Source organism: Stenella coeruleoalba (assembly GCF_951394435.1).
Source record: "Stenella coeruleoalba genome assembly, chromosome: 20".
NCBI classification, from domain to species: domain Eukaryota; kingdom Metazoa; phylum Chordata; class Mammalia; order Artiodactyla; family Delphinidae; genus Stenella; species Stenella coeruleoalba.
The window spans coordinates 45,583,009-45,603,886 of record NC_137166.1 but is presented as its reverse complement, the minus strand read 5'-3'; the positions used below and the strand labels follow the sequence as shown (position 1 = coordinate 45,603,886).

General features: G+C 50.1%; 1 protein-coding gene across 2 annotated transcripts in view; it reads right to left on the bottom strand.

Moving 5' to 3' along the window:
- The window catches only part of ACTN4 (actinin alpha 4), a 72,063-nt gene extending 54,007 nt beyond the window's left edge, over positions 1-18,056 (bottom strand). For both annotated transcript variants that reach the window (XM_079908610.1, XM_079908611.1), the window contains exon 1: positions 17,852-18,056. In XM_079908610.1, coding sequence (XP_079764736.1) covers positions 17,852-18,013 — 162 coding nt within the window. In that variant the 5' untranslated portion in view covers positions 18,014-18,056. The remainder of the gene's footprint in view (positions 1-17,851) is intronic.
- Between the last annotated feature and the right edge of the window lie 2,822 nt (positions 18,057-20,878).

Genomic DNA, 20,878 nt, shown 5'->3' with positions numbered 1-20,878 from the left:
CCACGGGGTGTCAGTGCTGGTATTGTCCCCAGCCCCTCAAAAAGCAGTACTAACCTCACCAACTTCCTGAGGCCACACGGGGCTCAGCTTCCTGGTAGTTACCACAAAACTGTGGCTCTAAGTGCACAAGGCAGCTCCGCAATGGAGCAGCAGCTCGAGCAATCTAAGGGCAACCATCTCCCCAGGCAATGGTTGTGGCATCTGCCACCACCCCCATCACCATCTCCACCAGCTCCTCCCCAGCTGCCTCCTATACACACTCCGTCTTAGCAAAAACAGCAGGTCTGCAGCTTCTAGACCAGGCCCCTGTTCACCCACTCCAGACCAGACTGGGCCACTGAAGCTTTTCCCACACAGAAATTCTAGAGATGCCACTGATGGGGGACACCTGCAAACTCTGGTTTCCTTGGCCAGGAGATGCATCCTTCTTGCCTAGGTCTGTCAGCCCTTTCCAGCAATGTGCCCTAAGCCAGGATAGTTCCAGGAAAAGCTGGATCCCAAGGCGACTCCTCAGCCCTGGGGAACTTACGAAACTGCACACCAAGAACCAAACACTCGGGATTCAGCCTGAACACCTGAGCTCCTACTCACACATGGCTCGTTGGGAAGATCCTTTCTGAACCCAGGGAGGCAATGTCAATGGGCCTATTTAAGTTAGACTGCAAACTCATTCAACCTATTGTCCACCTTCCCCTCCAGAATGGAACTACTTTGAGGACAGGAGCTAGGTTGGTTTTCTTTCCCACTGTATCTCTAAATCTAACCCTGTGAATGTCTGGGTAAATGTCAGCCGAGTGAGGAAAAAAAAAAAAAAAGAACACTAACAGATCACAGGATGTGAACCACAGGAAACTTATGGCTCCCTTATTCAATCCTCAAACTTCCTTCTGAAGCTGTTAGGATGTTTTTTAAGGAGGGGAGGTTGCAGTGGGGCACTCTAAACTGTATCCTGATCCTGCATTAGCATTTCAGAAGTTTCAGCAAGTGACTGAACTGTGCAAAGCATGAAACAAGACACTGCATTTCAACCCCATCTGAGTAAATCACCCATGGGTTATTTGGAATTCTAAGGAACAGGCACCTCAAAAGACATAACCCTCCTTAGCCAGGCCTAGATCTCCTTATGACTGCCTTCTGCCTTATAAATAGTAAGTCAGCTTGCATATTTGGCATTAATGTCTTCACGCGGGGCTGGTTTGAGTTTATTTTTGTTGCTTTCATTTTAAGACTGTGTTTATGCCTCTCTGTTAGACTTCCAGCCAGAAGAAGAATGACAAGATGCAAAGTTTGTCCTTTTTTCCAGAGATGCTCCAGACGCTTCCTGGAGGCACATGGGAAGGTTAACAACTCACAGATGCCAACTTACTGGCACTGGGTGGTTTTCCAAAATGATTTTTGTGGAAGAGACAGGGACATTAACCTAGTCCTGTGCCTCCATTTCCACATTTCCTAGCAACGGACTCTCGTCCTGAGAAAAGCAGTAGTGAGCATTTACCTGGTGCCTAACTCCCTGCCTTGTGGGCCACAAATCCCAGACTGTAACAGCCAGTTACCCAAGAAAGCATTAAATGAGGAATGGCTCAGAAAAGGCTGTGTCTGAAAAAGCAACAGCATTTTGAGGAGCAAAAATAGTAACAGAGAATTTTTTTAAACTTGGAAAAACAAGGAAAGTTGAACCTAGCTAAGAATATCAAAGACCCCCACTTGTGATTTCTCTCCCGCCCAGATTTTCAATTGACTTCCCTGTTAGAGACAACTAAACACACACACACACACACACACACACACACACACACACTTTTCTAATCTCACCAACCCTCCTCCTCCCCCAAGGCCAGGCTTGGGGGTGACAGCTTCGAACAATGACATCACCCCAGGTTTGCCTCTTTGGCAGGGTCACCAATATTGTTTGCAGTGAATTTCCTGTAAAGGCTCTTAAGACAGGAAACTAGCCCTGTGCCTTGAGTCCTCCGCCTGTTCTAAGCCATCCTGTCAAGTCAAAACAAAGGCTTTTTGTGTTTTTTTCCTTAAAAAAAATAAAATAAAACTTCCCTGCCCTTTTAATGAGCACCTTAATTATAGCAAAAGAATTAGATATATTTATGGATGACCTCATGCCTGCAGATAATTAGTGATTTGAAAGACCCGGCACATCCCTAGACCTGGTTCCTTCTCCTTCATCCCCTCCCCGAAGCGTTCAGGTTAATTACTAAGCTTGACCTTCCAAAACAAGCAGGTCTGGCTCCCCAGAGAGGGGCTTGTCCCTCCTTCTCCATGGAGAGAATGGAGAATGGAAACTGAGTCGGGAGAGGGTTGATTTTTCCAGGATAACTATGTAGGAGGGGTGACAGGTTTCTGGGGCTCTAAGTGTCGACAAGTTTTCATTAACGCCAGGGCTAATTTAACCCTGGCACCATGGAGGGGAAGAAAACTGCTCATCTCAGAGGCAAAAAGTGTTTCGATTTGCAGAGTCCCAGTTGCGATGGAGGGGAGGTGTCTCCGAGTGGACTCGTCAGGTTGTGCTTTCACGTCCCCAAGGCGCGGCAGGTGCGGCTGACCCTCGGCTGTTACTTTCCACACACTCTTGTGGGCGAGAGGGGCGTCAACCGCCTGATTTGGAAAGCGCAAACCAGGTGGCCCTCCCGCAGGGTCCCGCCTGCTGCGGACAATGGGCAGCTCCAGAAAATGGGCCCCCCCAACCCCCACCAGTCAGTTGTCCTTCCCGTTGTCGTAACATTTTCCAAATTCGCTTCGGGCCTGCGCCCTGTTAGGGGAGAGGCTGGGAGGTGGACATTCTCCTCATTCTTTTGCCTTATTAGGTTGTGGATTTGATTGCTTTTGGGGGGGACAGGGGCTAAGTTGAGGAATGGCATCAGGAAGTGACCTCGGGGAGGGGGCAGGAGGCAGGCGGAAAAGAGGATGGAGCCGCAGGCGTGAGAAGCACTGGGGAAGGAGGCAGCATGGCTCCGCAGAGCCTTCTGGAAGGTCCCATATTCTGGGCCAGCAGCTAAGCACAGGCTCCTGCACACCCCTAGGCCCCGACTGACAGCATTTCTGGGCAGTTATTTTGGGGGTTATCAGTGGGAGGCCGTTCTTCTTTCTACATCATTACCACTTGAGAGAAGGCGGCCTGGCTCGAGGCTGTGGGTTGTTTCTAACTTGAGCTGATAAGGACTTTTTTTTTTTTTTTTTTTTGCTTTGGGGGAAGGGGACAGGGAAAGAAGCGGACCTGAGGAAGAGCCCCTCGGCTGACTCCAAACTTAGTAACAAGCTGGGTTACTCACAAAAAAGCCTTGCTGGCACTGCCTATGGCTCATCCAGACACAAAACTGTTTAGGGCTTGCAGCTCAGAAACAAGAAGCCACGTCCCGGGTAATGAGGCCCAGATGGACCCAGAGGCTGGGGAGAGGGCTTCGTCATGTCACCTGCATCTCACATTCGGGTTGCCACTTGACAGTGAATGCTGCTTTGAAGTCGCTGGCCGGGTTTAGGGTTCAGAGCTCTCTGGGGGAGGACTTTAGGAAATGGGGTATACATTTTGGTTTTCCACTGAGCTGCACATTTCTGCAGACCCTTTCAACTCCTTTAAAGAGGAGACGCAGGCAGCAGACCCCACCTGGATGCAGGATGGTGAGCTGCTGAAGGAATTTTGAGAAGCTGCATTTACTGAGCACTGACAATGTGCCATGCACTGTGCCAAGTGCTTCATACACACTATTTCTCTTGTTTGATCTTAGAATCATCCTGTGAGGTAGGATGATGGCCCTTTTCAAAGGAGGACACCGAGGCTTAACCCCTGTCACCTGCCCACGGTCACGCAGACAGCAGGTGGAGGAGATGGGTGCGGAACCCAGTTCTGTCTCCCTCTAAAGGCTGTGATCTGACCCTCTCCCCACCCCACACCTCTCACTCCCTCCTGGTTCTGTGGCCAGAAGCGCCCTCCCACAGGAGCTTCAGCGCTCTCAACACCCCCTCCCGGGTGGCAGCTGCTTGAGCCAGGAGACAGCCTGGATCCCAGTGACAACTGAGCCGTCTCCTATCGTCTGGTGGGCAGGCTGGGTGCTATCGGCTCACCCACCGGCTGAGCAGGCATCTCCTCCCAGAGCCTGGCTTCATGCAACAAACATTCTGATCCTGAATATTCTTCAACGTCTCCCCCAGAAACCTCTCCCAAAGTGTGGGTAGAGCAATGCATTCCCCGACTGCAACTAGTGAGCCACGGGTTCTCTCCTGGAATAAAGTCCACCTCCCTCCCATCTCTGCCTTTCAAAAGCGGGGAAAGAAGCACCTCTTAAGGATTAAGGCAGACCCTGATTGGAAGCCATAACAAGCTGGAAAAGGCAACAGAAACTGGCTGTACTAACATCCTGCAGCTCTTAACGGCAGAAACACTGCTTCAGTGCCCAAGCTACACAGACTGGCTCGTTCCAGGCGACACCTGCAACCCCACCAAATCCTTCCATGGCAAACCTACTGATCCCGGGCAGTCTAAGAGATGGAGGCCAGGTTCTACTGGATGATTTCAGATTTGCATGAGCTGTGCTATCACGGCTCTCAAGCATCCACTGAAGGAAGAAAAAGCCCAAACTGAAACCATGCAAAGAAAGGGGCACGGGCCAGCTACCCCAACCTTATCTCACGGTGGGGCCAGAGTGCAACTCAAGTATGTCAATTTGGGGAAAGCAAATCAAGGGCACTGCAGTATTTGAGTCACACATTTGGCCATGAGCATCTGAATGAGGAGGTTTCTTTTTTTTTTTTTTAAACAGACGAGTATTTCTTGGGATGGGAACTCTTAAGTTCCACAAGCCAGTCTAAGGCATTTATTTAAAGAAAAGAATAGCACCTGGAAGCTGCACTTGGCAGGCAAGAATAAACTCTCAGGACAGAACACTTGGAGGCTACCCTCATCCAGGGATAGTGTGTTTACTGTGGCACACCAAACCCGCCGGCCTGCCGGGACTCAACCCCATTCATTTCCACGATCAACACAGAACCGCCATTCCCGGCTTTGAGTGTCATCTGAACTGGAAGGCAGTGGCAAGCATCACATACCCAGAGGGGCCGTAAGGCACAAGGCTTGAAGAAACCCTTGGACGGAAGAAGGGGGTCTCTCTCTGCTCCTCTCTTTCTGAAGCCTGCGCTTATTCTAAAGGGACCATCAGCAAGCTGAAAGCAAATGCCTCAGAAGGATTAGTCAGAGCAGCTGCCCACCTGGGGAAGGGTCTGGCCTGCCCCCTAGAGCCCTGAAAGCGACAGGACCTGCGAATGGATACGGATTCAGAACCTGGGGTCCTGCAATTCAGAAGTTCCAAGGCATGGCTAAGACATACTGAACATGGTGCCTCAAATGGGAAACTCCCCATAGGCAATACTCACTGAGGGAAGGAACTGGTAGGACTGCTCATGAGAGGCAGCTAAGGAACCTGTTCAAACTGCACATGCGGGACGGGATCCCCCTAACACTTGCCCCCAGAAACTGCCCGCGGCCACACTCACCTCCTTTATGAAAGTTTCCATGACTGACCCCACCTGCCCTTAGTCACCCCCTTTCCTCTCCTGGGACACAGCTAGAGTGCGGTGGGCTTGTCCGTGGGCCGCTTAGTGTCCTCCTGAGGTCTCATGTGGCTCTGCTCTCTCCCCGGCTATACCACAAGCTCCTTGAGAGCATGGGCCGGGTCTCCGGTTTCTCTCATACCCTCAAAGGCTCAGCGCGGAGCTCCGCTCTGCAGAGGGGCCCAGCGAGGGCTGTCGTCTGGCCCTGGCGGTCATGTTTCTACCTGAGCCCGGGACTCCAGGGCCCATGAAGCCCCTACTCATGTTACACAAGATGCTGGTTGGTGTAAAAGCAGAAGCACTTTGGTCAGTGGCCCCTAATTCTGCTACCCAAGTGACGACTGCTGAAGTCTTTCAACAGACCTTCCAAGCCTCTCCTGTGTGGTGCAAAGAGACAGCTTCCCCCCCACCCCACTCCCACAAGAAAGCCTTTTCTATCCGCAGGAACAGCTTGGAGCAGGTTCAGCTCAACATAAATGCATAATAAGCCACCCACCGTGGAAACTTACAGCTGTCTCCCAAACGTGGGGTAGGACTCAATATAATCGGACACACTTTCCACTCGCCATAGACTTTCTTTCCACTCTGAATCAGTTTTATAAAGGGGAAGTTTTATTTTTATATTTAAGGAGGTAAGGATAAAAACACACACACATCTCCCTTCCTATACAGCTACTTAAAAGATTTAACAAGTTCACATGGGTATGCTGCCAGGAAAATGGAAACCTCACCATCTTCTTTCCAGCTGAAGCAGCTGGGCTGGCCGGGCCATTACAGGACACCTTCATACTCATTCGCTCCTTTACATTCTGTCAGAAGGCATGATTTTTGCTGTCAAATTGCATCTAGGGCAGGGCAGAGAGAATCCCAGCCCATGTTTACAATGGACACTTTATGATCCGTGAACTTAGCTTCTTGCTGGGTGCAGTGTGTGCAGTCAGAAGTGCCCATTGAATAGCTCCGAGCTCTGTCACCATTCCTCCCTTCCTGAGTAAAAGCCACACAACTAGTTTGACAAGGTGTGCCTTCCAACCTACAGCCATGGGCCAAATGAAATCTACCAGGTTCCTGGACTGGCTTCCAGCAGGGACAGAAAGCTGCATGCCTCAGAATGAAATCAGCCTGCACATCTGTCTTTCTGAACTAGAACCACCCTAGCTACAGCCCCACCTGACCAAAGGAAACGAGGCGGAAATACTGAGTAAACGGAAGAGATTTACAGAGACAGGGGGACCTAGGAGAGCCAGTTTAAAAAATCAGGCTTCCGGGCTTCCCACTTCAAAGAGGGAGACACAACATTTTACCAAAGATGCTTTGTAAATCAAGCAGCCTCCTGATGGGACTGAAGGGAGCTGGAATTTGTTCATGGGGTAGAAGCTAAAAGAGAGACTACAAAGCCATATGAGTACACAGTGCCATAAAACTCCAGATTCAGAAGTTACCAACACTTTAATCAAACACAGGTGTCTTCTGCAGCAGTGATCACAAAGATAATTGAAGCTTTTGTTCGGTTTAATGTTCTACGGTCCTGGGGTTCCCACTTTAGAAGTCAGTTCTGGTTTGGCCTGTCCAGTGGGCCTGAGGGGAAAGGGTTGCAGGGCCAGAGTTCTGGAAGCATGAGGTTCCTGGCCTACTGGAGTCTAAGAAGAACTGAATTTGCAGACCTGGGCCTCATCACCACTTCCAACAGCAAGGCTCTAAGAGATCTGGCTGTGCCCATGTTTTCTACGTGCCCTGCTCTGACCGTTCTGACCCTTCTGCTCCTCAGGGCCTCCACACTTTCATTCCCGCTTCTTGGAACGGCCTTCCCCCAGTGCTCTCTTGGCTCCCTCTTTCTCATCCCCTAGGGAACAGCTAAAATGTCATGTCTTCAGAGATCTTCCTCTTGATCTAAAGTACCTGCACTGCCCTCCTCCCTGCAGCGACCTCTCTCCAGGCCATTCCCAATCACTAGACTCTAGTGTACTGTAGAAATGAGAGCGCAGGCTTGAAAGGTTCAAATCCTGGCACTGTCACTTAGGCAAGTGACTTCAACTTCAATGGATCCATTTCTGCACCTGTCCTGTAAAGGTAACAACACCTACCTACCTCACAGGATTACATGAGTCAATACACGTAAAGCTCTTAGAATAGTGTCTAGCACAGAGTCATATGCTAACTGTTATTATTAAATTCATAGTGCATAATCCCATCTGAAATTACCTTGTTTTATTTACATGCTTGCTCTCTGTCTCCCCCACCAGCCTGTGAGTAGATCAAGAATGTAAATGAGGACTTCCCTGGTGGCACAGTGGTTAAGAATCTGCCTGCCAATGCAGGGGACACGGGTTCGATCCCTGGTCCAGGAGGATCCCACATGCCACGGAGCAACTAAGCCCGTGCGCCACAACTACTGAGCTTGCGAGCCACAACTACTGAACCCGCGTGCCTGGAGCCCGTGCTCTGCAACAAGAGAAGCCACTGCAATGAGAAGCTGGCGTGCAGCAATGAAGCCCCAGTGCAGCCAAAAATAAATTTAAAAAAAAAAAAAAAGAATGTAAATGAGTTGGAAGATGGTTTGCATTTGGTCATCTGATTTCCTTGGTGGCCACTGGCCAATCCCAAAGTGGGGAGCTAGGCTCCCCAAAGACCCTCAACTGCCCACACTCTGACATAACTGAACCCACAAGGCCTGAACTGCTACTCACAAGTCTCATGTTTAAACTATGCTTGGAATGTTCGATAGGAACATACACTTATTTTTAGGCAGAAAGTTGTCTCCTAAGCTAACCCTGTGGCCCTGGAGCTGGCCGTATTTGGCGAGGCCTGCCTTGTGGCTGTTTATTAAAGAGGCCCAGAACTTTCTTAAGTCTAAGGTAGCTGCGAAGAGAACTCAACGAGCTGGGAGTCTTGTATTTTTATGGTCAAAGCTTGTTCCCTTTGAATCTCTGGGGTGTTTCTGTGCAGCGGGTAGGAGCCGAGTGCCGCTCCCTGACCTTCCACAGCTTTGGGCCATGATGCATCAACCACAGTCATCCCTAAAATGGTTCACTGCTTTCAATGGATTGAATTCTCTTCCGTGGGTTGTCCCTGAGTCAGTGAGTCAGTGAGTTAATGAAAGTTACAAAAGGAAAGGGAAAATTCGAGTGCCCAAACGGTTAAGAAGGTTCCCCCACCCCAACTGGTCTAGGTATTTCCTCTCACTCCACCAGCAGACACAGTGCTGGGCGACTACAGGCCTGACATCTCTGAAAAAGACATCTTGATACAGACCTTTCTGTCTTACAGAAAGTCAAATCCTACCAGACTTGGCAGTGAAGCTCAAACGATGCCCCCACCCACACCCCGTCCTGCAAAGAAAAAACTGCCTGACGATCCTGGTGATGTTTACGGGCTGGACACCTTCCAGGATTGGTTAGCAGACAGCCTGTAAGAAGGGGTGATTCATCAGACTGCCCCTGAACTAGCCTGGCAAGCCAGCTGCTTCCAGACATTTTGAATTTTGAAATGGAGCTTATTTCATAGGCCAGAACTGGAAGATCATACCAGCCTATAAAATTAAAAAAACAAAACACAAAACTGACTCTTCCAAACATAATCCATGCCAGCAGCAGCCAAAGAAGCATTTAATATTTTCATCAGACACAGTTTAATGTAAAGATACTCATTTCCTTAAAGCGGGGGGGGGGGGGGGGAGAAGGGGGGGATGATAGGGAGAAAAAGGCTTATTTATTGTCAGAGTTGGAGTAGGAAGGATGTGGATTTTTTTTAAAAAATGTTATCACAGAATGAACTGTGCTTGGGATTTGCTGGAAACTTCAGAGTTCTTTTTAATTTGTCAGTGTTTGCGAAAACAGGCAAAAGATGCAGGCACATTTTGCCCTGCTATTAAGAAGTCACATAGCTGAAATTCCAACTCTAAATGCCTAGAGAAAAAGCACACATCCCAGCCACAAAGCCAACAGCGGCTTTCATGGTGTACTCTAGTCCTTCTCTCCCTCTCTCTCTCTCTCTCTCTCTCTCTCTCTGTCTCTTGCGCAAATACACACCCCTCATCGATAAAACAATAAAACGGGCTGGCCTGACCCCTGCGCCACGGAACAGAGGCCCCTCGTCCCCCTCCCCAGCGTGGCCACCACTCGTGTGGATATCTTCTGTGAGACTGGCTGGCAGCAGCCTATTTCTGCCCAGTAGCCCAACATTCCACAACTGGTGCTGCCTCTAGTACGGAGCCGCATCCCCAAAACAGTTAGCAACTCAGTTTCCACGGCGATATCAACTAAATACCTTTTACCCACACTCTGATTTAGACTGATCATAGAGCGCTGATGTGTTGATGTTTGCACACGCGCATACCGAGGCCGGTGACACTGACTGAAGCTGGCTTCCAGCACTGCCCCTTGGGGCTTGGTAAAGGGAAGCCTGTCTTTTCAATAACGCAAGCTGAAGACCCACAAACCCTCCTGGCGTGACACCCCTGCAAGCAACCTCCCAGCGTGGTGGCTGGTTGTTCAATCCCTTTCAAGCTTCCTCCTGTGATGTTTCTCCTAACCTCAAACTAGCCTTCTCTGCCACTGAAATGAAGTGTATATTAAGGAAAGGAAAAAGAAGAAATGCATTTATTTGGCTTCCTGCAGTGCCCCCATCCTGGATGGCTGCTAATTAAGACATTCTTGGAGCTGGAATCCTTACTGGTCAGGAGGTAAGAGAGGGAAACCCTTCATCCTGGGCTCTTTGGAGATTAAAAAACCAAATGCGCTCCCTTCACATGTGGAGAACAAGGAGGAAGGCGCACTGCCTGCCTTCCGCACTGCCTCCCATCCACCCAGACTGTGGCTTCCACCCACTCTCAACAGCCATCAGGGAGGGGGAAAAAGATGAAAAGAAAAACCCACTAGAAAGCCAGTAACAAGACATCACTCAGCCCCACATCTTTGGGGGGAAAACATTAAAAAGCATAAAACAAACCACAATGTCTTCTTTATTCCTGCCCAAAGCTGAAGACACAAATGCTGTTGTATTGATGGTGTTCTAGCATCCCGTTCAATCATTTCAGCACCATCAATGATACTTCCCGAGATGACTTCACTGTGTTCTGTGGAGTTGTAACTGCCACTTCCAACTACTTCTGCCCCATGTCCATAGTTCCATAGGAGACAAGGAATCTGTTCTGCTCTGATATTTGGAAGCAAAACATTCAAATCAGCCCTCCTTAACTTGGCAGGAGGGTACTGCCTTCCTTTCTGAATCTAGGATGCAAACCCAGACAGGGTAGCAGGGTGGTTTATTCTTGGGAGCAGCCAAACTTTAAGTGTATATGTGTTAGAAAGCTGGAGCCTTAAAAAGAAAAAGCGATGTGAGGAGCAAGGGATAAACCCACAATTCTTGTATTTAGAACATGGCCCTAGTTACTTAAAAAAAAACCCAGAACCCAAGAAACCTTAACATTTGAATATGCAGAGATAAACCCAGTGCCATCCAATCTTGTTCAAGGGTAGTACAGTGGGATGCCGGGCAAGCAGGATGGGCTGTGTGTTCCTGGGTAAGTCACTCTGCCCGCCACTTGCGGAATGTTTCAGGGTCAAGCGAGATAAAGTTTTTTCCAAGTGCGGCATGCACACATGGGAGATTTTAAGGGTTATCCACACTCTCCATTAAACCTTGAACAACAGCGAGAAGGTTATTCCCCTTGATTCTCTTGAAAACATTCTGATCAAAGAGAAAGTCTCTGCTTGGTACGTGGGTCTCTAACACCTCACCAACACTTGCCAATCTCCTTTCAACAAAGGGAGCATGCCTCAAGTCCAGAGCCTGCAGCAGGAATACTACCTAGCTAGAACTTAATAGCACTGTTTTGTTTTCAGCCTGTTTACTTTTGCAGTTTCCTTCTATTTATGGCCAGGGAAGCTAGGTTTTCCATTTGCAATGCTCATATAAACTTCCCCTTTAAAACTTAAGTTAAAAAAGGCAGGGACTTCCCTGGTAGCGCAGCGGTTAAGAATCCGCCTGCCAATGCAGGGGACACGGGTTTGAGCCCTGGTCCGGGAAGATCCCACATGCCGCGGAGCAACTAAGCCTGTGCACCAGAACTACTGAGGCTGCGCTCTAGAGCCCGCGAGCCACAACTACTGAGCCCGCGTGCCGCAACTACTGAGACTGCGTGCTGCAACTACTGAAGCCCGTGCGCCTAGAGCCCATGCTCCGCACGGCAATGAGAAGCCCATGCTCACTGCAACTAGAGAAAGCCCACGCACAGCAACAAAGATCCAACGCAGCCAATAAATAAATAAATAATTTATTTTTAAAAAAGGGCAAATTGACTTGAAAGAATGTTATTAAGTATATAAAAGCAAAAGTGGCTAAGGAAAAATCACAAATGACTGAAGTTCAGGAAGTACGGAGACAAGCATGGGGTGGGGGTGAGGAAGGCTGCTTTGGCTGGAGAACCACTGTCCCTTCTGGAAACACAGGATGGTCCCTCGCTCTTGGGGAGATGGGGCTCATCTCACTCCAGGGAGGCAGGAGCCAGTACAGAAGCAGGTGGCAAATAGCATATCCCAAGTAAGCTCTATTCACTCACTTTTAGATACCACTTCAGTAAATCACATCTAAGAAAAAAGTCCACTGGCCTCTTCCGGAGTAACTCCTGCTCAGAGTAAAGAGAAGGCAACCAAGTTACACCAACCAGCTTTTAAAGACTTTCCATGGACATTCCAAGTTAATGCATCTGTTGTTTACGAGGGAAAGGGGAGGGGGAGGGACATGAAAGAACAACACAACCAAAAAAGGCACAACACCAAGACAAATGTCTCTGGGATTTTTATAATCCCAGGGAGACCGCTTCTTGGACAAAACTTCCCAAGCACTGATAAAGGTCACTCTTGCCAGTTAAATGTATGCAGTTTTCACTTTCTGGAGGAGGCGGGATCCTCCTCCCAGCCGCCGGTTAATTTTTCCTCCCAATAAGATCACTCTTTAAACAGAGGCTGGAATTTTAAATGATTCTGTTTCTCTTAACTCACTGAACCCTACACTCCCTGATACCTGGGTTACTGACTAAAATGTAACTCATAAACCTTCCTGAAGAAAAGCAAGTGTTACTTGTGCCACTTTCAGACACTTTATAACAACTTCTGGCGTCTAGACAGGCAACACTGTAAAACTAAGTTTCCTTATAACCGCGCTTGATGCTTTGATGTTTCAAAGTTTAACCTCATCCTAAAGGAGACTGATTTTGAGCTCTCAAACTACCCAGGACATAAAGGCTTCTTTCAAACCTCCCTGGATGACAGGATTTGTAGCTGCTCAAGTAGAAGCTTCCACCCACCTTTTAGTAGGTCAGTGTTTCAATTACCACTGCCATTGAATTACCAACTTGCTATCACTTGCCTCCTATTTCCATGAAAAAAGAAAAGGGGGGGAAGGGAGACTTAAACAAGGTAACGTGAGTGCATTTGCTATTCTGTACAATAAATAGGTAAATAAAGGCAACGGAAGGGAACTGACCATGACTGATGAAAACACAGACATCACTAAGTGAAGGAAATAAGGATAAAGCTGGGGAAACCATTGATCTGGAATATACCAAATGCCAGACAAGAGAGAAACATGTTGATAATTCAGCCATTCAGAAAACCTGAATGAGCAAGTGATACCAGAGCAAACAGCTGTTCCTTATTTTTGCCCTTTCCCTCTCCCCTCCCCCCAAAATAAGAGCAAAGGAATTTTTTTTTTTTTTAAAGAACAACCCTAAGATCTGGTCAAAGGCTTGTACAATTCCCAGCACACTATAAATCAATATGGCAAAAGCCAAAAGCGTTCATCTCAACAGTCTCAGAAATTCCTTGAGCCTTCCCCAAATCAATTCCTTTCTGGCTCCATTCTCTTCGCTGTCATCTGCTAGACCAGCACTGCCAAATAACTTGTACTACTCACTCAGTTAACGCTGTAGAAGGGTGCTGTCTGGCCAAAGTCAGCCGTGACTGGAATATATGTTTAAGTGGCAGAACTCCCCACCCCAGAGGCTTCAGATTGGAATCCAGGCTTGTCCCCGCTCCCCTGACATCTGATTAAGAGGACATTTTGAGTGCAAGCCTACATTTTAACTGACCTCCCGTACTGCATCTCAGGAGTCTAATAGCACCAGCAGCACCTGGATATTAAAACCCCACCCTCATTTCCGGGGTTGTTTTCCTCCAACACTTTCACCAAACTTTTCCCACAAGGCATCCCACTCTAGGCCAGGCAATCGGCTGCCATTAAATGAAACCATTTAGCACCAGTTCCAACTGGAGAGTGAGTCAGCTCCCGGCTGCCAAAGCAGCTTCCCTGTTGGTCTCAGGGAGGGTGTTTCAAAAGGTAGAGGGCAATCCTGGGCCCACGCCCTGGAGAGCACAGAATTATATGAAGAAACAGGCACCACTCCATGGCACCAACCAGATTTCAACTCTCAGCTGAATGAGTGTGAGTGAGTACAAGGGGCGCTGTACTCCCAGGCCATCCTCCCACATCTCATCTCTTCCGCAGTCATCAGAAAAGCCCTGTTCTTAAAACACATGGTTGGGGGGCGGGGAGGACAGAGGCTAGCAGCTAATAGCTACCCCTACCTCTCTCCCAAGAAGGCAAACAGGATACCTGCTGCCCTCACATATTTACAGTCTTTAATTCTAGATGACAACTGAGTTTAGGTTTTTTGGGGTTTTGTTTTTGTTTTCAGTATGTAACTTATTCAGTTTTTAAAACTGCTAAGGATCTTGCTAGTCTCAGCCAAGTCCTAAGAGGCAAGCAATTAGAGTAATGGAACAAAATAACAGACGGCTACTTTGAGGTCTCTATCATCAGCCTAAGGAAAAAACAAAACAAACAAACTCTACTTGGAGAAAAACAAGACACCATCAGAACTTTCAAATAATTAACTCAAATCTAATAGAGCCTGAGTCAAAGGTCAGGGTCTAAACACTGAGGCCCTGTAAGCAGTTATGTTTCAATGAACAGGCAACCTTAGCAAAGGAGGCAATTCCTCTTGCTGTGATGAGAAGTTCTAGATCAGCTATCAAGTGACCTCACCTGTCCAGCAGAATGGGGGGCGGGGGGGGGGGGCGGGGCAAGGCTACCCAGGCCCCTTTCAGAAACTGGGAGAGAGAACTCTGGCCCAGAGCTATAATTGCTCAAGAATTTGCTCAAAGGCCAGACCAGTCCTTCCCCCACACCCCTGGAGAAAACACACAGAGCCTTCCCAGATCAGAACTGTTGCATAAGCTACTTATCAGGTAATGCCTTGGTTACAAGGGTCCTTAGAAGGGCTTCAGGTAGAAGTGAGAACCACCAGGATCACACGCACCCTCTGACTTGGGCCAAACCTTGCTTAATTCCTAGAAGAATTCAATTCCACACGCTTTAAGGGCCTACAGCTATCCTGGATAGTGATTTTTAGGGTATGAGAGTACACACAGGACACTCACAGGACTGCCACTCTCCCTGTGACCAGTGGCTCAGCCTTGAAGGGGCAAGAAGGGCAATCTGTCATTCACTAAAGTGACACTGCAGCGCAGAAAAACCCAGCCAGCCTGTCTGGGGGGAATGGGGGTGGGGGGGTTCCTCTTAGAAGGAAGACAACAGCACAAACTTGTGTATATGGTTCCTTTCAATTACTCCTTCTCCCATTTCAGAAAGGATCCCCACCCCGTAACAGGCAGGTGCACAGCAGTGAAGCGACATTTCCCCCCAAAGTACAGCTGTGTGTAAGTATTTGTAGCAGTTGTATAAAGCAGGACACACTAGAATCTGCCCCTTATTGAGAACCTAAAACAGCTAGTATTAGAGGGGTTGTGAGCCACCCTTTCCCTGAACCTCGCCTGGTCCTTGTGGAAGGGAGGAGGGAGGATGATCCAACAGCAGCAAGGCCTAGGGGTTCCGGTGAGTCCCCTAGGGGGTCCCACCCAGGCCTGAATGGTGCCTCAGCCTCACCCAGCGCGCAAGGCAGACTATAACCACGAAGGAGCACACACCCTAACTCCCAGAGGGGAGTGGAAGTGAGCTAGCAAAGGGAGTCACTCTGGGAGTCGTAGAAGTCAGGAAGGGAGGGAAAGGGAAGGTCCCCACTCCCACCACCTGAGTAAAAATGTTCCGAAGCTCATTCTCCCCGAGCACCTGGAGCTGGAGAAGACAGATCCCAGACATGCTCAAAAACAACCCCGTGGCCCCCTGTTCCCCTCCCAACTTTCCAAGTTTCTTGGCAACTCTTAACCTTTTCCAGCCCGGCACTGCCTCCGGCAATAAATTACTGTTGAGACTGCAGGCTAGGTCTCTCCCCTCAAAAAGAATTTTATGTCAGATTATCTCAACCTGTCCACCCGGAGGAAGGTGGGGCAACAGATAAGGACACCACCATCAAGCCGCCACCCGCCCCCCCCCCCAACTACTGATGAGGAAATTCAAGCAGAGGTTGGTAATTTACCCAAGGTCATGCCAGGCTCCACCCCAGGGTGCCTGGAACAGCTGCTCCCTTCACCCTTTCCCCTCCACACTGGGCTGCCTGCACGGAGCTCCCAAAGCACCAACTCACACCCTCAAGAGGCTTCCAGCCGCACTCGCCACTCGAGCCCCTCGCCTGAGTTGGCCCCCATGATCCTGAGGAAGCTCCCCCAAAGCTACCCTCCCGAGGTCCCAACACCACACACATCCATCCTTGTAGAATCAAGAAGGGACCCCTTCGACCCCTCCTCATGTCACAGATGACAGAACTGCCCTGAGATCAAGGGTCTTGCCCAAGGCCACAGAGCTGACAACAAAGCTAGGAAGAAAATCCAGATCTCCGGAACATATTAAATGCCTCTAAGTGCAAGTACTTCCCACCCTCTTCACACACAACACTTTTAAACAGCCCCCTCCCAACACACACACCCACTCAACACCCTCCTTTCTTTAGCTCTTGCTGCACATGCTCAAACCCTCTCTTCTATAAGCTTGGAGCTCTCCCCTCTCAACCACCCTGGATTACACACACACACACCACCTTCTCAACATGCCACCTGAAAACAGACCCTGCTTTAGAAAGAGCTCTTCACCACCACCCCCAAAAGACACAATTCTTCTGGACACTCTCACCTCTTCCTCCCCAAACAATGTATTCTCCCTTCACAATACACACACTCTCTCCAGTCTCGGGACTGCATGTCCAGAAGCCCCCACCCCCAAATTCCTTTCTCAGTCTATCCATCACACACTCCCTTTCTAATGAGACTTTCATTACTACTCTAACCTCCCTCCCACCATCCGCCATTCCGCTCATTCCCTCCCGCCATCCTCACCTGGTCCAGGCTACCTTAGCCTCCGGCGCCGCCAACCCTTTGCTGAGCTTTGTCTGCGTTCCATCAGTTCTTCAGAACCCCTCCTCAAAACACTCCAGATACTCTCTGGATCCCCCCTTCGGCCTCTCCTCATCAATGAGGTCTCGGCCTCATCACATTCCTCCTCTTCTTCCTATCTCCCAATCTTCTCCTCTTCCCCGTAGAACAGCGCACCCCAAATAAATCTCACCTCCTCCAAAACCTCCTATTCACAGCTCCCTAACTTCTCCCTTCAGACCCGGAGTCCCGGAACTCCTCCTTAGCAGCCCTCCCCGTTCTCACCCCCCAAGCTCCGGGTCCTTTCACACCCACTTCTTTCCTCAGCCCCTCTCCTCCTTCCACCTCCCCAGTCTCCCCAGTCCTCCCACTACTCTTCAGACTTCATAATCCCTTCCTTGGTACCCCTACTCCATCTTCAGACTTCCAGAATCTTCATCCCCTTTAGAAGTCCCCCAACCCGGGGCTCCCACAATTCCAACCCTCTTCAGAGGATTCCGCAATCCAAATAACCCCCTCCGTACTCGAGCTCTTCAGACTCCCCCGACGCCTAACTCTATCCTGACCCACAAATTCCAGACTCCCCCGTTTCTCTCTGAACACCCCCCAGTCCATCCTGACCCACCAGTCCTGCCTCAGACCCCGTTCCATTTTAGAGTCTCCAATCATCTCGCCGGTTTCCCCCAATTCCCCGCCCAGACCCTCCAATTCCTTCATCGGGCTCCCCGATTCCTTGTTTTAGATTTCCATATTCCCTACTCAGCCGCCAATTATTTTTTCAGACTCCCAATTCCCTGCTCAAGTTCTGCAACTCCTCTTCAGGACTCTAAACCCCTTCCCAGACCCGCCAGTTCATTCCCAGGACGCCCAGTTCTCACCACAGACCCTCCAATTCCGTCTCAGGACCTCCCAGCCCCCAGCCTCCCTCGGAAGCCCCCCCCTCCAGCCCATTCGGCCCGCGGGCCGCGCACCTTGCGCTGCTGCTTCTCCCAGGCCGGGTCCAGCAGCAGGTCCCGGTCCCAGTCGTCCTCCTGGGCCATGTAGTCGCCCATGCTACCCCCGCCGCCAGCGCCATTGCTCCCGCTGCTGGGGCCGTATTGGTACGACTGGTTCGCCGCGTGGTAGTCCACCATTCCGCTGCCTCTCCCGAGCCCGTCCACTCCCGCCTCTGCTCCCGCCCCTCTGGCCGAGCCGCCGTCGCCGCCGCCGCCGCTACCGCCGCCGCTTCAGCAGCTTCAGCCCGCCCTCCACTGACGCCTGCGCACTGCTCGCTGCGCCTGCGCACCGCGCCGCCGCCGCCGCCCTCTCGCGCGCGCGCGCTTCCTATGCCAAAAAAGCACTGAAACCCCGCCTCGGGGAGCTCGGAGCCTGCGCAGAGTGCACCTCCCCTCGGCCCTTCAGCTCATGGACGAGCCGCGCCCCCTCTCCCGCGTGAGCGCGCGCGGCCTCTGCGTGTGGGCGGGGCCCGAGCATGGATGATTCGTAAGGCGGGTCTCGACATCAGGCTTGAACCTGCTGAGGCGTGGCGTGTATTCCCATTCAGTAACAGAAATTTAACAAATATTTATTAAGCGCCCTCTGTGTGCGTTGCCAGTAAACAAGATAGACAAAACTCCCTGGCCTCATGGAAGGGAGACAACAAAATTTTAAGTACATATATATTACAGGGGTAAGTGTTATGGAGAAAAATCAAGCAAAGCTGGAACGTAAACGAAGTACTCAAGGTAGCCTTTGCGGAGAAGGAGAACATTTGAACAAACATCTGAGGGATTCACGAAATGAACATGGGAGTTAGATAGACTGGAATAGATACTGGCTGATGGGAAAGGTAGAGGATTTTTTGGACTTGTCTATCTTCATTCATTCAACAAACATTTATTGGGCACCTACTGGTGTGCCAGGGCCTGTTCTTGGGTACTGGCGATATGGTGCCGAGCATGATAAATGTGATTGGTTCTCAAGTGGCTAATATGGGGGGGGCGTGGCGCAGCAATAAATAAATACAGATAAATGACATTGCTACATTGAGGCATGTCAAGTGTAAATATCCAAAGCGGAGCTCCTCATCTTGCTCTCTGACCTGGTCACCCCACAGTCATCCCCATCCCAGTCAATGGCACCTCCATCCTTCCAGCTGTGCAGGCAACAAAGCTTGCAGTCCTCCTTGGCTCCTCTGTCTTCACACCCCACATCCAGTTCTTCAGGAAATTCTGTCAGTTCCATCTTCAGAGTATGTACGGAATCCACCCACTTCCCCTTTCCCCCACGGCCACACATCCTGGTCCTGTCCAGCCTCGCCTTGTCTTCGCTTGGACCACTGCAGTAGCGTCCTCACCATCTCTCTGCTCCTCCACTCACCTCCCAACTCTCCTTCTCACAAGAAGTCAGAAGGAGCCTGTGAACACTTGAGTCAGATCAAGTCCCTTCCTCCCTGCTCAGAACCTTCCTTTGGTGCCTCGTGTCAAAGTCAAGGAAAGGAGGAAAGGCTGCCGGAGTCTTCCTTGCCCTGGTGCAGCCCAGCCCAGCTTTTGAAATAACTGAGACTCCTGGGGCCTCAGCCAAACCCACAAGGTCGTCCAGGTCCTGGTCATCCTGGTCCCCATTCTTATACCAGCTCACCTCCCACTCTGCCCCTCCTCTCTGAGCTCCCGCCACACTGCTGGCCTCCTAGCTGTTCCTCCAACACCCCGGGTATGCTCCAGCCTCAGGGCCTTTGTATACGGTGATACCTGTTACCACTGTTTGGAACACTTTCCCCAGATACTGGATCCCCTGGGCTCATAGCCTCCTCTCCTGCAGATCAGCGGAAGTATCACCTCGTGAGACCTCCCCTGACCACCTTTTCATAAATAGCATCCCACACCTTCCCAGCTTTATTCTTTCCAGAATACTGATCACCATTTAATATACTACATGACTGGTTTATTTATCATGTTTATTTGTCTCCTTCCCAACAATGTCAGCCTGTGAATGGTGAGGATCTTTTGCTTTGGTCACTGCTGTATCTCTAGCCCCTGAAGCAGTGTCTGGCACAAGACAGAAGCTTAATAAATCCCAGATGAATGAACAGACTTAAAACCATACTGAAGAATCTGAGGAGTTTTTTTGGTTTTTTGGTTTTTTTACTATTTTTTGCCTGAAAAGTTTTGATTTTATTCTAAGTGCAGTGCGGACATATAATGAATTTTATGCTAAGTGCAATGGTAAGTTAGGAGAGGACTGCAAGCAGGGGTGGGGTCTGATTCAACTGTCCCTAGGGTCTGTCTGGCCACACAAGGGGAACATACTGTAGAAGGTGGAGTGAGTTCAGGGAGCCCAGCGGGGAGGCTGCCGCGATGGTCCTGACGAGGCTGGACAGACAGACAAGAGGGTGAAGGAGGAGAGTGCTGAGGAGAGGCAGTGGGAGGATGTGGGAAAGTGGAGCCTCCAAGACTTAGTGTCATGAATTTGATGGGGGTGGGAGGCAGGGGCGGGAAAGAGCAAAGAATCAAGACTCAAGATGGCTCTAGGTTTTGGACCTAGAGCAACCTTGAGGGGAATGGGTGGGTGTTAGGGAAGGTAAGAAGGTAAGGGTTTGACTGAAGCAGAGCCTGACTGGCAATACAAAAGGACTGTGTTGCAGTCATCTGCTGGGGATGGGGATTAGAAGACACAGCTTCTCCAGGTTATGGGAGCTACCGGGATCTCTCCTCTCCTCTCTCAAAGGCACTAGAAGAGATCCAAGGGCAAGCAAAGGAAGGGGATGATGCCTAGGTGGCAGCCCACTTTCCCAGGTAATGCCATGACCTGGCCAAAACGGGTGTTGGCTGTTTCCAAAGCTGGGCTGGGCTGGGCTGGGTCTGGCTTGGGGCAAAGCACCCTCTTCCTGCCTAACCTGCAGAACGAGCCCAGGACTCTTGCGCTGGGCTCACTGGGCAGGGAAAGGCCACTCAAACAATGGGCCATCTGCCCCTCCCTGCGTGCTCCCGGTTGACACTGAGAAACCTCCCAGACCAAGG